An 18,443-nucleotide genomic window follows, 5' to 3' on the forward strand; every position below is an offset into this window, starting at 1 on the left:
CTTGATTTTCTTGCTACATTTCCTCCTTGTAATCTTCTTGTATCATATATATATATATATATGATATATATAATACATATATATATCATATATATATCATATATATCATATATATGGAAGTTTCAATAAGATAAGGGATGATATATATATATATATATATATATATATATATATATATACACATATATGCTATAAAGTTGTTTAGAAATTTTTAGGGAACTTCATGGATCCATGTGATCCTGCTTCTGGCATACCATCTATTCCTTTAACTGATGGTTGAGAATCCTTTCATTTATTCATTCTTTTACTCATCAAATATTTACTCAACTGGAATCCTTCAGGCAATTTCCTACTCAGGTATTCTTGCCAACACCTGAAGCCCAGCCAATGATGCCAGCATACTGCATTTCTGACCTTGGAGGGAAGGAAGGCAGCCTCTATGTCCTTTCTTAACTGAGTGCAATCCAATAGGCCCCAGCCCAGAAAGATGCCATTGGCCAAAGTGGAGATCACTTTACTGCAAGCAGTCAGCTCCACTCCCAGAAGATGGCCCACATTCTGTGGCCTACAGACGCCCCTTTACACACTATTGGTGCATCTTGAGTGACTCCAGCTCCAGGAAGCAGTCTTTCTCACTTTGCTTGGTCTCTCAGTGCAACTGACCATCCCTAATGTTGATCTGCTTCAGAAGCTTCCACTTTGAGTTTGCATAGGGTTTTTTCTAGGAATATTTGGAATATTCTCTGGGAGTATTTGCAGTATTCACCCTGCTATATTGAAGGGGATAGAATGGGGGCCTTTAGGTTTACCAGAAGAGATTCTTGATTGCTATTTCCCTTGTTTGTGGGAGGATAGCTCCTTCTGAGGATGACCAAGTGAGATGGTCAGAGAAGAAAGGTCTCTGAGTCTCCAGACCCTTCACCCAGTTTGTCTGAGCTGGACTCCAGAAGAATGTCTCCTCAGAACAAGAATCTATGGGCATGTCTAGAATCTCCCTCGAAACCAGGCACCATCTAGCCATTTACAAAAAGCTCCCTTTAATGCTGAGATTTTCAATGTGAGGTTCTGACAATGCTGGCCTTGTTTCTGCACATTTAGATTCCTCTTGAGAAAATGGTTGGCTGGGGAAGCAGAACCCTTGTAAGTAAATATGGGGATGAAGGATTCCCTGATTATCTAGGTAATTCAACATATTGGTTTGGGAGAATGCCTCTGAGAGAGGAAAACAACATACAGCCAATTGAGTGGGTACATTCTGCCTCATTCCACCCCCAAAGTTGGCATTCTCAGCACGCATGCCCCAGCACTGTCAGGAAACGTAGGACTCTAGTGCTTTTCTGTGTTGTTTTAATGACCTTTTGGGGTCAATGGCGTGTACAAATCCTACAGCCAAGGATGGCCAATATACAGCCACAATGAAAAAAAGGTCTTGTGAACAGAGAAGAAAATTGTACCATGGTACTTAGAAATGCCACATGACTTCCCCAGATTTTGTGTGGCAGCACTTCACAGGAAATGTGTTTTGTATTTCCACTGGAGTGGGGTAAGTGGTTGAAAACTACAGTGAATTTTCAGCGAATGGGATGTGAAGTACTTTATTATTGTTTTTCCTCCATAGATGTAAGGAGACATGCTGTCTCCCTGAGAAAGACACGGAGAGAAAAGTCTCATTGCCATACAAGGGATTTGAAAAATAATTTTCATGAGGTCAGGCTGAAGCTACCACTTGGAGCTTAAGCCAAGACCCTCGGGGCCGGTCACATGTCCCTGCTGGTGGTGCTCACTTACGCTGTTTCTCTGCCCAGCCTGGGCCAATACCGTTCATGGCAGCAGTTCAGAGCTACCTGACTGTCCCCATCAACACACTCAAAAGACGTGAGCCCTAATGGAAATGGAGAGCATGGCAAGGGAGGAAGAAGAAATACGAAGTTAGAAAAGGAAAAGAGATGGAGATCCCCCAAGACTGGGGATAGTGGATGCAGCCTGGTAGGTCTCCAGTTCCAACCAAGGCTTTAGTAAATTCCCCTCCGACAGAAGAAAACTCCACTGAGTCCAAATAAGAATCATGACTGCTGGGTCATCTGGGGAGAATTAAACTCAAGAAATTTAACTAATGCAACTCAACTGCTTCAGAGTCATTAATTAAACGTTCTTTAAAAAGATTTTTAATTTCTCGGATCTGCATTTGGATAATGTGCTTCAGCTGCAGAGTCCTGGACGCTGTAGCTCCGGCCTTCCTTCCTAGGGTTTCTCAGAGCAGCTCTCCAGGTCTCCTGCGACCACAGCTTCCCCTCTGCTGGTCTTGCCCACCCTCAGGGGGAGTCTCCCAACTGTCTCATCAGGCTGGCCCCTGCTTCCACAGCTGCCCCACCACTACACTTCTTAAAACAAAGTCTCTGTGGTCCTTTCCCAGATCAAACACTCTGAATGCTTTCTATTGTATTGCAGATTAAGAACAAAACCCCTTCAGGGCTCCTCCCCCAGGGAACAGGTCATAGACTCCAGCCAAACTGGGTGACCAGTTGTTCAACTATGTAAGTATCTGAGTAACTCAACTTGCTCCACAGCCTGTGGAGCCACTCAGCTTGCTTTCGAATCCCAGCCCCACCTGCTGACTCAGGCAAGACCTGAGGCAAGTTATTGAACCTCTCTGTGCCTTAGTTGCCTCATCTGTAAACGGCACAGTTTATAGCCGCCTCGGTTTACAGCCACCTCAACCACCAATAAGAGTTACTACCTCGTGAAAAGGATTAAGTTAATATATATAAAGGACATAGTGTCTACAATGCAGAAAATGCTATGTGCTAGATTTAACAAGATATACACACATATATATGTACACACACACACACACACACACACACACACACCCTGGCTGTGTTGGCAGAGCACCTTGCACACTAAGAGCAGACCTTACACAAAGCCTAGTCTTAACGTGAATCTAAGTGAAGCTTTAGCCATTTCCTACCACTGCCACCTTAAGAAACCCCGGGTTCTGTGCAACGGAGGACAAATGTAACAACAGATCTGCCTGGAGAGTGGACCTTTACTTGGATAAGACAAAAGCATCAACCTCTTCTCAAAAAGAGAGAAGAATTTTTCAGCACACCTTAGCAAGCTTCACCCTTCTCTCCTCACCGGTAAGCCTGATCTGTTTATAATCTCCACATCCACTCCCCTCTGAAAATGGTTCCCCCTATGCTCATTGCTTCTAGGCTTAAACCTGAATCAAAGATCCCAAACGCTAAGATCTTTCCTATGAGCATGCAGGCAAATGTCTTGAATCTGTTGGGCCAGATGACAAACGTCCAGCTCAGATGAAGTGAAGCGATGGGCACCATCCGAGGAGGGGGAATCCCAGGCATGACTGAGACCAGGCAAGCTGCACATCTAGGGCTTGTTTCCTTCTGGATGGGACTTGAAGGCAGGGTGTGGTGGGGCCCCGTGCTGCCGCCCCACAAGACTCTCTTCAGTGACTTAACACCATTATTGGTCTGATACTAATTTGAGATGATGCCCAATCGCATCACAACAAATTAACTGCAGACACGCGATGGCAATCAACTCAGGGGGCTATCCTGAACACCGGCTGGGGGATTCCCTGTCTCCACGAGCCGCACGCTCCCACAGATGTTTCTAAAAGCCTCTTCCCAGAGGCCCATTTAGAGAGAAATTAAATGCAACTTTGACTTAATTAACGTTTTAAATGATAATGAATACAATGTAGATTCATAGGAGGCATTTACATTGTGTTGTAAAATTGATAAAAATTTAATAACTCTTTGTTAATAAGTTATGTCTCCCCAGACCCATAAAGCCTAAGGCACTGCAAACTCCAGACTGGGTCTAATCCGGGCTCCTGGTGCAGGTGGAGGAGGGAGGCAGAGATGGACCTGACATTTGCTCCAAGCCTGCTCCAATTCAAACCTCTGCTTGTTCATCAGTACTTTATTTCATACAGTAAAGGTCAGCATTTGGGCTCAAGGCAGAGCCTTGACAAGAAAGCTCAAGTGAAAGGCGGACTGGCCCTGGCATCTGTCACCCGAGATAGTGGAGGAGGGAGGGAGATGGAGAGCTAACTGGCCACATCTGTCCTCCACCATGGAGGAAAGATGGAGAATCTGCTGCCCGGTGGTAGGGGCTGTCAGGCTGAGTAACGTGACAAGCGGCCACTGTCCTGAGTAAAATTGCAAACATAATTTCCACGTCACCTTGCAAAAGGACCTCTGCTCAGCTTACTTGTGGCATGCCAACGTCGTTTCTAGTTTGTCCTTGAAGAGCTGAGTCACTTATTAAAGTGTCATACTCCTGGGAAGGGAGGTGTCCAAGTGACAGAGGGACACACAAGGGACCCTTCCGTCTTTCCTCATTCTGACCTTTCTACTTCTTGTCCCCTAACTCTGTTTCAAAGTATTTCTTTTGAAAAGTTGGCTGCCTTTTGCCCGAATATTCCCTCTCTCCTTTATCTGTATGAAGTGGTTCTTCATAGAATATTTAGCATAAAGAATTCAACAACACCTTTTGTGGGAGAAGCACGAGGTCCCCGAGTACAAGTCAACTACTTCACCTGACATCAAACTAAAGAAAGCATCTATTTATTATGAATGAAACCCTTTAAAGATAGGCATTTGAAGAGGATTCTTTTCAAAGGAAATTTTGCCCATGTATGATTTCTTGCCTTGCAAAGCTGATTTAACGAACTGACCACTGTGGAAGCACGTGGAAGGCATATTTCCAATCAACCCATTGTTAAAGGTGGCTACCACAAAATCGAGTGAGAGGCATTGGCTTCTGTAACCTTGCCTGCTACCAACAAAAGTGCCCGAAGACACCCTCCCAGGTACATCGTCAGTCTCTTGGAAGGATTAAATGGCTGTCTGGCCCTAGTTGCCTTCCTGTTTTCACGTACTGCAATGAAGTGCAAATGGCCAAACCAGGGAGTGTGCACTGGGGTAACAAAGAACTAGAGAGGAATCCAAAGGCTGCTTCCATATTTACTGTCATGGATATAGAGAAGGAGAGGGGTAGAGGGAGGAAGAGTCAGAGAGACAGATCATACCAGCATGCACAAGAAAAATAGGAGAAATTACAGACGCAGAATGAATGGGCTTAAAGAATGCATGGAATACTATGTTTAGCTGAATTTCCTTCGACTCTCCTGTTTCTATCTTTCTATCACTGGTGGCCGTGGTGGGAAGAGTTTTCGGTTTCAGGGACCAGAAGTGAACGTAGATTCATAGGAGACATTTACAAATACAATTTGATGGGAGCTTGAGGGAGTCACCCAAAACTACACACAAAAAGAATCAGATAATGATAGGCTGTTGGTTTTTAAATACAGCTTATTAACTCAAACCCCTCCTTAACAGGCATTGGAGACTGTCCGTGCAGGGTGTGTCCTGTTATAGACATTTTCCTAGAGCTATTTCCACCCCTTGCCCTCGTATCTGATTTTATGTACTTCAAAATGCCATTAGTTCACTCAAGTGACTTTAGTTCTATTGACAATGTTAATTCTCTGCCTGTACAAACCAAAGGCTACTCAGGATAAGCTGATTTTTGTTTATTATCTGACAAGACTCAAGATTACACTAAACTGATTTTGGTATGTATCCCTTCAACCTAATGGTATTGGACTTGTCCTCTCAGCTTAACCATTGGAGTTGAATGCCTCCTTGTATTATATTTATACCCGAAATAAAAGTCACACGCCATTTAAAATTAGCTACAGTAGTTTGCAAAAGGGTGTACGTAATTGCGCAGGTTTAAACTATTAGTAGATTGAAAAGTGGGTGTGAGTGATCGCATGTGTACTTTAGCTAAAACTATTTCCAAGTGCAAGTCTAAAGATCTGTTTCTCTTCCAGCACATGTTGAATTTGTTCGTGCCAGGGCTGCTGACGGCTTGTGGCCAGCACTGTGTCACACAGGTCTCAGGAGGTTTGAATCAATAGGGTCCTATATGTTGACACTGCATTATAATTTCCATTGTCCCTCTCTATTAGACTTAGCAATCACATGAGGCAGACTGAAATAAAAGAATAAATTCTGAACAGAGAAAAGGCACTACTTTATAAACCTGTAGGGAGGGAAAATGGCCCTGATTAGAACTTACATCTATATTTATGTGTGTGTGTATGTGTGTATGTTGCTAGACATAATTATATATATATGTGTATACATATATATTATATATATATACACATATATATATTATATATATACATATATACACATATATATGTGTATATATATGTATATATATACATATATATACACATATATATGTGTATATATATGTAATATATATAATATATATATATATATATATATATATATATATATATATATATAAACTCTGTAAAAACTCTGGGCCCATTTCATTCTGGTGTCCTTTTCTGGTTCTTCTGCCCAGGATCAGCCGGAATAGAAACAAAACCAGGATGATCAGAAAATGAGGTTTTGTGCACCAATTCTAGCCTACCATATGGAACAATTCAGTCTTGTCGAAAACATAGTCTTGGATGAATTCTTGCTGGTCACTATTTGCTTTACTTTTCTGACACTGTTTTTTTTTACGCCTTTTGTAAAGGAGTCCTCCTTCTCTGAAGATCTTTCTGTCTGCACAGTCTGACCTTACATCTCTCGAATTCAAAAGAAGACAACTGTTGGAACAGAACGTGACTTTGCAACAACAGATCCTCGATGATGGGCCACACCTCCAAGGAGAGGTGCCCCGAGCAAGCAGGCCCTGCTGTTAGAAGGCAGATTTTTAAAACTGTGTGAACATTTTAATATATTACTACTCCTCTGGGAACTGGCTACTTTTCTTCCCACTTCAGAAAACACATAATGGGACTTTGTGTTTCAATTTAACGTCCCTTGAAAACGGAAATCTTTCCCCTTATGAGGAAAAAAAAAAAAAAAAACAGCAAGGAGGGAGACTAAAGGCAAAAGAGAAATGAATTAGGCAGTCTCCAAAGAGCATTGGCTCAACTGGGAAACTGCGACCAAAGCAAAGCTCCATAATAATATAATGACCTTTAATGAGTGTCTTGGGAAACAATACGGCCCTAGCATAAAAGACAAAGGGCAAAACCCATCAGGGCTCTGCTGACACTAATTCAAAATGATTTTCAGAACAACTAAAGAATGTAAGAGAAGTAATCTGATCCGCCCATCTGACCTCACTTTGATTCAAGGGCCCTTCTCCTGCCATTTCTAATTGTCAAACCCTCTACATCTCACATCTGCTCATATTTAATGAAAAGCCCACTCTCGCCACTGCTCTTTGAGTCCACCAGCTCTGTCAAACGGGCACCACCCAGCCCCACCACCAGCAAGGGAAGCCCAGGGATTGCTATTGGAGCTCTGCCAGTGGAGTTCTGCGTAGAGATAGCATTTTTTAATTGGAGAAGAAGGGTTTATGTGGGCGCATGAAGGGGCTCAGGTTGGAATGGGTTTTTCTAACTTATTGTTAATGGTCAAAGGTGCGAGGACTCACACGGGGTGGATGAAATCTTCTTTTGTTTGATGGTGTGAGGACGGCGGGAAGACCGATGAACTAGGGGAGGCGACCCCCACACCCCACCCCCGAGCTGTCAGTACCAGTTATGGCTTCAACACACAGCCCAGAGCTCCATGTTTTCCACGGTGGGGCTCATTTGGGAGGGCGGGAAGGACGACAATCTCACGCACAGGATGTTTCTGAGAGGATGGGACAATCCCACCCTAAGTTTTTCTTCCCCTGGCCTCCATCAATGCTGGGATTAAGTTGCAGAGCTGAGAAATCCCTCCAATTATGGTTTCTCCTGTATGAAATGGAAATTACACACACTGAGTATCATGAGCCCCACACAGGGGACACACATTTTGCTGTGATTGGTATGGGTGGCCAGTGCCAAGACACAACCGCATACAGCCCGAATGGCTCCTTCCTTTTCTCCACTGACTCTCTAGCCAAGGTTTTAGAGCCTAGTGGTTATCTGAACACAGAAAAAGTGGTGCCTTACACAGACGGGTAACCCCAGTGGCTGGTGGTTACTTTTGCTGCCATCAGTCAAAGATGTGGCCAAACTGTGCCACCATAGCTCACTCCTTTGCTCCTCCCCCACTAGCTCCTGTCTTTGAACCCAGTGTCTTGCCACACATAGTTGACCAACAAATTCCTTGTGTGGTTGTGACCGAGTTCACCTTGCAGGGTCATGGGAACTAGCAAGAATTCTCACAATGAGAATAAAGGGGTAAAGGTTCACACTGTGGCATTTGTATGAAAGGAAACTTTCTTCCTAGGATTTTAGGCTAATGTGGTTGGCACAGTCCAAAATCCCTCTCGATACGACCTCCATTAGGTATCACTTTTAAAAATGAATCCTGTTTCTTGGCACTGGTCTGGAAGAACAGTGAATCATGAAAGAGAAAGGATGATTAGCTCAGTCCTAGATACAACTTTTCCAAATACCTTCTAAAACAGTTCAATGCACAGATTGTGCCTCAGTCCTGAATAGCAAGTTCAAACACCAGCACCTGACATGGCACACCGCTCCAGGGTATACAGTGAAGTCAGGACTCCTTCAGCCCTGGGACCCTCTATGGATCACTGTCCCACAAGCACCCCATGCTGGGACCATCTTCAACACCCACGCAGGTGAATCAGCAAATTCTTCGCGAAATGCTCAAGAGGGAAGTGCCCTTCCCTTTCCCTCAACCCCTTATTGTCAACATGAATTTACTCCTGCTGGTGAAAGTTTATTTCAACCAGCTCTGGGCACTAAGAAAGAGAGAGAACATGTGGCAACATGGTTACCAATAAATGTGTCGGGTGCTTTCAAGAGGAAGGGATGAAGTACAGAACACAGAATTATCTTCTACCTCTCATGCTACCAAAAATGTGAAAATAAAGTTAGAGCCACACTTGAAGACATCTAAGTCCTCACAAGGAAATACAACCTCTTCTGCCCTTAGATGAGGACCCATATCTCCGCATCTCGGTGTACAGACTGGAGCTTCCAGTAACATCACCCATGAACCATGTCAGTGAAATACCGGCAAAGACCACGCTGAAGAACAAGGAAGAGGGAGATCTCAGAAATCTGGTGTATCTCAGTGCTGCCAGCTGCAAGACCTTGGCCAGTTCTTTAACACCTCTGAAATTGTAAGTGACAAAGAAGACTGACCTCAAAGCCTGGTGCAAAGGACTCTGGGAAATCATGGCGGTTCATGGCTTACAGGTTTTGTTTTTTGAAATCACAATGGCTACAGGAGACCTTAGTTCAACAGAGGATTCTATTTGGGGGAAACTGATGATCCTTTGAACTAGTCATCTGAGAAGAGCCCTCGACTTCATCAGTCAATATAGGTTTACAGATTTAGAATACTTGTTCCTAGAACATAGGACACAATCTGGCACTGGAAGAATGAGATACAGGTTAAAAAGACAAGGTAAAAGAAGAAAGAAAGAAAGAAAGAAAGAAAGAAAGAAAGAAAGAAAGAAAGAAAGAAAGAAAGAAAGAAAGAAAGAAAGAAAGAAAGAAAGAAAGAAACTCCACATTCATCCTAGCCCTGTTGTGTTTTGGACATGATCTAAGCTCACTAAAAGCAATTGAATGGTCGAATTGGTTTCTTCTCTCTACGTGTTTCGTCTCCTTCCTCGCTGCAACCCAATCCAGTGTAGAGTCTTTACCCAAATATGAAGATAGGCATTTCTACACATCTTTGTAGTCATAGGGTATTTGATTTGCTGTCACATTAATTTCCATTTATATTTATTTAAAGGACAGAGAGAGGGAGAATATCACTAGACTAGAATATCACAGTTCTGCACACCAGTACCGGGAGAAGCACAACAAGTTAACAGAATGGGAAGGGAGCCTTCCCCAGCATGTACACAGGGACACAGGCAGAGAGGACAACATATCAGTCACCACACAAGATCACACTGGGAAGAAAACATCAGCTCGACGGACTCACAGAACCACAGGGCACGACACAAGACGGGGATGATACCACAGACAGCACAGACATGGAACTCCGTGTGTCGGGGTTAAACTTACAGGCACGGAAACTGGTGGAGCAATCATTAACAGAGACAGAAGAAAGTGGGAAGGTTCTCTCAAGGGTGTCCATGTTACCACGCACACGGCCTGACATGCACGAGCAGTCACGCTCAGAACGTCCGCAATCAAAACAACATGCCCGTCTCATTCTCTTGTAGATGGACATCTTGGCTATAACCATGTGGTTGGATGGGAGGAGAGGAAGAGCGGTAGTTAATGGCAAGGTCACACACAGCAAGGCAGCTGGAAGGGAGCTAAAGGGATTTAACACAGGTCTTAGTTCACATTAACAGTCTTGACCCAGAAAAAAATGCAGAGTGACTGCTGGTAACAGTTTGGTTGTACATCAAAAACAGCAGCGAAAATATAAATTGCCTTTATAGTTCCCCAAGGCTGTTGTGTATTATTTTTCTCCCCTAGGTAAAGCGGGTGACTACAGGAAAAGGGCATGGCTGATTACAATCGGGTTCTCGGATGAGAAGAACAACACGTTAGAAGACAGCAAAAATGTAACCGACATTTTTCCCCTGGCGCAATTAATACAGGAGGTCAAAATATACACACAGCCAATCAATTAATTGCTTATTTGGTACAATAAATGGTTTTTGCGAGTTGCAAAATATGTAATATGTAGGCTTTCTAATTTCCCTCCATTTCTGGGCATTAGGCAGAGCCTAGGACAAGCTTTCATCAAATTAGATGTGAAACGATTACATGTTAATATAGAATCTGAGGATGCCTCTGCTGAACTTCCCCAGAGTGAGTTTACATGATGCCTACAGGAATTTAAATTTACTCTTGACAGAACAAATATCCAAATCTGTCCATATAAGAAATGCAGCTACTCAAGGCTAACGCTGCGTATTTGACATTAAAGGCAGTTCACAAATAAGAAATCACCAAAAGCATATGAGATGTTGGTCTATTGGAATGCATTTAGCTACTCATGGGTGTATTTTCTGCTTAAAGCCGGGAGAATCTGCAAATCGCATCTGCTTTTCTCTCCCCTACCCCCCAAAATTCAGAAAGCCATCGGGTTATTGGTTAATCATAATTTCTTCTAATATAGGAAATATCGGCCAAAATAGACCAGAGGTTATAAAACATGGAGTAAGAGATTAGGTCCCATGTAAAATATCTTACTTATATTTACATGTAACATTGATAGCTCTTCTAAACTGATATCGTAGGAGCCTGGGGATCCAGCTTGAGTGTTGACCTACAAAACTTGCTGGACATCACTGTAGTGGTTCTCAAAAACACTTCACCCTTATCCTTCAAGCCAATTTATATTTCAGTCCATGAAGCCTTTTTGTGCCTCATTTTGATGCTACAACAGGCAAACGTGTTTGCTTATCACTTAGCATGACCCAGCCTGCTTCTCTCACAGGATTGGAGAATAACTTGTGTTTATTCCAAGCATCATAGCCAAATAGCAAGGCTGAACTGGAGAGGTGTTATTCCCCGCGCCTACACCTTCCATTTTAAAAGTCATTCTCCCCCCCTCTTTCTTTTTCTTTGTGGAGAATGGTTGCACTCTTACTTTAAAATATGGCTTGTGGTTTTGCCCTCTTTGAATGTTACAGTCACCAGGAAGAGGGGTTTAAATCTCTCAAATGGGTCAAGTCCTGTTCTAAGACCTTTATGACTTGCCATACAGTATATTTGTCAAGCAGGGGTAACGTTATGATTGTGAAGAACAGGCACTGGGGGAGATGAATGAGAGATTCATTCCTGTAAACTTGGCTCCCATTTTTAGTGACATGTTCTTTTAGCATCCTCACTAGCTGGTCGTTCAGATCATCACCATGCAGCCCCAGCCCTCTTCAGTGCGTGGCACATCATTCCTGAGCTGAGCTTTTACAAAAAAAAAAAAAAAAAAAAAAAAGGAAGAAAGAAAAGAAAAAAAAAAAAAGTTCCACTATAGCATTTGAATTGGAAGACTTTAGAAGGCATGGTGTGAATGCCCAGACACCCCAGACAGTAGTAGCTTAAGTCAAGAAAGAGGAAAAAGTCTTCAGCGGAAGACATAAAAATAAAGTTATTTTACATGCATCCAGATCTGTTGTACAACTTGTAGACCGCTCACTTGTTTCTTGCTTAGTTCTTTTACTGGAAATATTGATTTGTGATTTACACAGAGGAGGGAAACAAAGATGATTTTTTGTTTCACTGTAAATAAATTGTTTTGAAAAAAATTTAATCAAATGCTGTAGCAGAAGAGAAGCCCATCAAACTCTGAAACGCGATGCTTCTCATTAGCAGCAGTCCCTGGTTTTCATTTCCATACTGCCATTTTGGGTCATACACAATAATAGAATCTGACACATTTATAGGGAAAGAGAGTTCTTCTCCATATACCCGTCTTTAAGGACAAGGGGAGGGAGAATGAGGCGGGATAACTTTTGAAATCATTCTGTCAGAGGTAAGCCCATCCATCCTGATGGGTGATTTTCAGCCTCGTATTTGATAAGGGCTTCGGGAGGAAACAGAACCTCAACCCAGTGTCTCTCAGGAACTGTTTGCAACTGTTATTGCTGGCTGTTCTGGAGACCATGCATTGTTCTAAAATTTCATATTGTTAGCATGCAGGAACAGGCTGAAACTGGTAATCGAAGCAGCAAAAAACCATTTGCTATAAGAAGATTAAATGTTAATTATAAGCAGTCACATTCCAAAGCAGCATATGCATAAAAAAAGCAAACATGCTATTACTCGTCATTCCTCCCCAGTCATCATTTTTACACTCACACCAAATACAAAATAGAAATCTCAAAAGACACACAAGCACCACCACAAAAAAACCAGCAAGAATGATCAATGAGAGGCTAAAAGACAAGACAGAAACAGTTAAAAACGATTGAGCCCCACGTGTTGACAAACCTTTGTGAATTACAATGTCTAGACCAAGGTGCCACCGACTGGGAGGGTGGCTCTCGCTCTACTTCTGGAATAGTCCATTTTCATGGACACCCCCACCCCTCAGATGTCTTCACCTATATACACTTCCGGGTCCCCCTTCTTAAAAGGAAAGGCCCATCTGACCTCCCTACTGGTGGAGTGATTCATTAGGATTGACGGGTATGCATCCCAGCCAGGAAGAGCTTTCTGCTGTGCCCTTACACGAGTCATGAACATGAACAAATGCTTTAACTAAAAACGTTTGAGGATTTCCCTGCTTAGTGGTAGCTGTTTCAGAAGACGTGGGCATTCTGTGTGTAAAATTATACTCTCAAGTTGTAAAATAAAATTATATCGAAATTAAGTCTTGGACCTCCTGATTTGGAAAATACCACCCTTTCAACTTTCTCTGGTTTCCTAATCCTCCAGGTTTGTTTTAGTGAATCATGGATACTCAGAACCGCTGGTGTTTTATTTCCATTTCTCCATGATTGTTTCCTTTTCTGGAGCTGATGTAGGTTAGAAGGTTAATTTCAGATATCAGAATGCCACTTAAAACTACCAAGGTTAGGTTTCAAAGAACAACGTTAAAAGTTTCGGTATTTATTTAAAACAGAAGTAAGTTTCTTAATCTACTCCCTGGACACATAAAGTGCCCTCTCACCTTTGGCGTTTGCTGGTTTTCTTTTTTACATAGTCACCCAATGCTCTCTTCCCAAATCTCAGTCCTCAGAAAAGGGACTTTTCCCCAGGATTTCAATAATACAAAGTGGATCTATGAGGACATCTAGTGGATCTGTGTGGAAGAGCAGCTAGTCGACAGATCACCTGAACCAGCTGGCCTTTCTACGAAAGGGAGAGGAAAGGGGACCCCGTGTGTCTCCAACAATTGAAATCTGTGCATTTCAATCCAGTGGTCCTTACAAATTACAGTGGATGTTTAGGGGACAGTGGGGGATGAGTGAATTCTAGGAGATGGTTCCAGAGTGGTCTAGAGTAGCAGCTTGCAAACACACTGGCTTTGTAGCCATGGCCAGCAGAGTGGGACCACTTCAGCACCAGTTGGCTGGGTCTCCTCAAAGCTCTGCTGCAGCTTCCTGAGACAGGAAACAGACAAGAGTGTGTCTCTGGTAGGTGTGAATACTGTAGCTACTTGTCATTCCGTCTTAGGGCTTTTGGAACTTTATGTTCAATTAATTGGCCCCATAGGCCACCTTAACTCTGGGAAAGCAGAAATATCAGCCTCTGGGGACTCAGTTTTCTCTTTGGCCCACATCACAAGGTTCTTGTTCTTGGGCCAGTGCCACAGATTCCAAGAGGTTATGCGGTTGCCAAGAATTAGACCCTGGGTCTCACCTTCCTCCTCTTAGCAGTTTTACAATTTGAGAAAAAGCTTTTATATGCTTTCCTTCACCACAATGAAGTGGATATTCATCCAATATTTCCATTATGACTTCCTAGTGCTATTTGTAGAGATAAAATACAAGTATTTCCCTAACGGACATCATCGAAGCTATCTGTTTACTCCTAAAGTGTTTAAAAATGGAAGATGGCTCAGACGTACTCTTGGAGCACTTTTCCTATATTTTCAAAGGTCGTGATCATGAGAAAGGAAACCTGTAGAGAAGTGGCTGCTGTAGATGTGGCTCGGTTACGGCTCTGTCCTTGTGTCAAACTGACAATCAGCTGTCAAACTCAGGTTCTCTGCTGGCTAGCCCTTCTGCGCCAAGCCTGGAATGAAGAAGGAGTTGGACTCCAGCCTGTTCTCAGCACCATCTGCCTCCCGCATCAGCGACCAAATTGTCAGCCAATTTCCAATTGCAGAATCTTAATTTCCAGGGTGGGTTGGAAGGGGCAGGAAAAGCAGCCCTGGACTGAGAGGTTCAGGTAGAGTTTTCCAGCTGCTGGAGAGAAAGTATTTTAGGTTCAAATGGAGCAGATTCAAAGGAAGACTAATGTGGAAGGAAAAAAGAGATAATCTGCCTTTCACTTCACAGATATTTTTTAGGCTGCAATCACAGGGTTAAAATCAATCCAATGAAGGAAGGATTAATTTGAAGCCTGACCCTGAGGCTGCTCTTCGTATGCTCAGCAGCAGCTAAAGTGATACGTAAAAGTACCATGGAACAAAAAGTCCACTGAGGCACAGCGTTTGAGACATTTGTTTGATGTGATACTGGGAATCAGAGAGCATTCTTTCCAGTCCTGTAAATGAGGAATAATGTCTTCATTATGCAAAATTCCTCCTATTAGCTTCTGCAGGGAGAAGAAGGATCTTCCAGGTGGTTTTCCAAGATCAGAAAGAGGGGAAAGAAAAAGCTAGTTAATGTCAGTAGCACTAAGTATATGGAATTAGTTGATATTGCCCTCAACACCACACCGTGGTTGCAGAAGGCAGAGGAATTTGGCACTAGAGTTGTTTGTTGATTGACATCATGTTTTCTGTCTGATTCTGAAGGATCACTAGGTACAGGAGGTGCCTCTGCCTTCAGGTATGAAAGTGGCACATGCCTTCAAGCCACCCTTCCAGATGTTCTGCAGATGAAGCGAGCCACACAGTCAACTTGGGCAGTGTTGTGCGATGAACTGAAGACGTCATTCATTTGTTTTGTTTGTACATTGAGCATTCTGTACCCTCAAACTCTGAAGACGAGCCAGAACCAGATGACCCATTTGCATGGTACAAAGGCAATGAGAGTTCTGAGTGCTGAGACATCTCCAAATTCCAGGACCATTGGATTCAACTGGTCTGCAAGCTGGGTCCCGTTTTCAGTAGAGTCTTATGAGCACGTGTAAAGATCCGATGATGCTCACTGCTGGTGCCACTGAACGCAGCATTGCTTTGAGTCACACATAGAAACCCTGGCCCTAAAATTGCCACATCTGTGGGTGAGAGGGGTCCTATTCTGTGAGTAAGTTAGAAGCTCAGAGACTTAACATTTACTTGTTCAGACTTCTATATAGCTCACTAATGAAATGGAACATTCTCCTTGAGTCATCTTTCCTTGAGTCATCTTTTCCATCTTAAACAAGTCAATGGATCTTCCAAGATGCCTAACACCCATAGAAGAACTGGGTATGTCCTAGTGGGTACTGATTGAAAGAGAAACTTTAAAGCAAGGGAACTTCATAGACTGTAGGAAATAATTACCACTGGGGAAATACTTGTCTCCAGTAAGGCTGTTTAAGATACTTACACTCCCAAAGTTTGATGTCCAATTAATTCTTTAGCAAGCACTTTCTCATATAGAGAGGTACATATATTATAATAAATACATCACTCTCTCTATAAAATATTTCTGTGCTTATATATAAAAATGTTCATTTTTACATATAAAGTACTGGTACATATCATATATATATCACAACACAGGAATATATATGTAGCATGTGTGTTTCCTTCAGGATAGGAATTCAAGCTCAGTAGCAGAGACCAGATAAAATTTATCAAAGGCAAGCATGACAATGACCCCCAATTGACGAGGCATCTACAGCTATAGTGGTAATTACCTCAGCCTACTCAGCGTCCCCTAAAGGTCCGAGACAAGGCCTTCAAGAGAAACACTGTTGTCAAGGTCTTATTTTCAAATGGAAAAATAAGACAGTGCCAGAAGTTGGCAAGAGGCTGGGGGGATGGGAAGATGAACGGAGGGCGGTTCCCTGCTCTCAGGGGTCTCCAGCTCCAGGCTACTCTGCAGACCATGTTGGATGAGGGAGTTGGGGCATGATGTCACTGCTACATGCAACATAAATACCAAAAGAAAAAAAGAAACTGAAACTGTACAGAAAATAAAAGAAGTATCTCTTCTAGAGAGAAAGACAGGGGGAACTGGACTCCGGGCTCCTGGGAACCCGTTTTACTCACAATATATCACTACCAGTGTGCAGTTAAAATAGAGTAGGGGCCGTATTCCAAGGCAGCAAAGAGGAAAAAAAATAAATCAAAAATATGTCAATGATTAGAAGTTCAAGAAAATTCCTTCAAACACATCAATTCAGACATGACTTGTCCCCTAGGAGTCCACCCTTTGGCAAACTTTTACAGGCTGGGGGAAAAAATGTAAATCATTAGACCAAGTTTGTTACACAGAAGAAGAAAATGGGTAAATAGTAGTTTCTGAGAGCTTGCTCCTTGGCCAGACAGCTGAATTTGACTCTCTTCCTTGATGGAATGCTATGAAGAAATAGAAAGAAATGCAAAAGTTAAACTATACTACCACAGGATTTCCAGATGGAATGCCCACACTCGAGATTGCTCCAGATAGTATGGCATGAAATGTTCAAGGTGAATGGGGACGGTGGGGGTGGGGGTGGGGATGGGAGGGGAAGAGCTAGGTTGGGAGGGGAGGGTTAGGAAGCTGTGGATAAAGACCACTGACTGTCATCAGCTCTGCCCTCATGGAGATCAGCTCTGCCCTCATGTCATCAGCTCTGCCCTTGTTCCAGGGTGAATTATGATCACCTGGCCTAACAGGTTTGGACAAATGACTGTGTGGGTGAGCTGCCCTCTCCAACTTGGGGCACCAGGCAATGTGCATTCAAAGGCACAGGAACCACCCCCACCCCACCCCCATCCCCATCCCCGATGCATTATTCACAACCTTAGCTCCTTCTCTTGAAAGTTTCTTTGCAACAAAAACCTATCTTCTCCAATTTCCTGACTTGCCTGGTATGCATGGGGAGGTCCATGTTCAATAGTTCACTTTATTCTGACCACTCCTTACACATACACATCTGCATCCTGCCCTCTGTAACACAGGCGGCTATGGTCTTGTAATTAGAAAGAACAATATTTGGACAATTTTGATCGTTATCAAACATTAACCTCACAGCCAGGGGCCTCTATGAGATGAGCCCAAGAGGGAAGGGGGTACAGAGAGACAGGGGCAAGACCCCTGTCATGCTGGCTCAGCTCAGAGGCAGTATTTCTGAAGCAATCCATGCCATGCATGGTGAGAGATCACACCCTTCACTAGCTGGAACCAGCTTTAAGGGGAATGAAGAGAATAAAATTATTTCAAACAGTTATGTGGCTCTCCCTCCAGGATGAAGTTAAAAGTCAGCTGCTGGGTGCTTGCCTGGAACCAGGGTGGAAAAATAACCCAGAGGCCAAATCCTCATTTCTAGGGACTTAAAAAACTTTCTGCTGAGTTCCACTGCAGTGCCTATGAGGAACATTCCAGTATCAGAGCAGGGATCAGAGACACTTTCTCTCCATCATTCTGCCTTCTACCCTCGCCTTCTTAGAGTCTACTCTCTGTCCAGTCACCATAGAGGTCATCTAATATAGAAACTGATGCTATTGAGTTCTTGCTCAAAATCTTCCAAAGGCTGTATCTGTCACAGGACTAAAACCCAAGTTTCTCCTCATGGCCCCTGTCTGCCTCTCTGAACTCATTTCATTCTGCTCTCTCCCCAGCCCCACCAGCCCCACTGGTCTGCCTTCCTTCCGTCCTTCCTTCCTTCCTGCCTTCCTTCAGCACTTCAA

The 18,443-nt window shown here is 43.2% G+C and overlaps 1 protein-coding gene across 43 annotated transcripts in view; it reads right to left on the reverse strand.

Annotated features, from left to right (window-relative positions):
* KCNMA1 (potassium calcium-activated channel subfamily M alpha 1) overlaps positions 1–18,443 on the reverse strand; it is a 731,637-nt gene that overhangs the window by 111,280 nt on the left and 601,914 nt on the right. For 13 of the 43 annotated variants that reach the window (XM_019813336.3, XM_019813338.3, XM_019813335.3 and 10 more), the window contains 2 exons: positions 16,821–16,829; positions 10,052–10,225 (listed from right to left, as the gene is read on the reverse strand). The exons of 16 other annotated variants lie outside the window; for them this stretch is intronic. In XM_019813336.3, coding sequence (XP_019668895.2) covers positions 10,052–10,225; positions 16,821–16,829 — 183 coding nt within the window. Of the gene's footprint in view, positions 1–7,377; positions 7,811–10,051; positions 10,226–16,820; positions 16,830–18,443 lie in introns of those variants that run through there. 14 more of the 43 variants (XM_019813346.3, XM_019813351.3, XM_019813350.3 and 11 more) reach the window with 3 other exon arrangements.

The sequence above is a fragment of the Felis catus genome, chromosome D2 (assembly GCF_018350175.1).
Source record: "Felis catus isolate Fca126 chromosome D2, F.catus_Fca126_mat1.0, whole genome shotgun sequence".
In the NCBI taxonomy this organism is placed as follows: Eukaryota; Metazoa; Chordata; class Mammalia; order Carnivora; family Felidae; genus Felis; species Felis catus.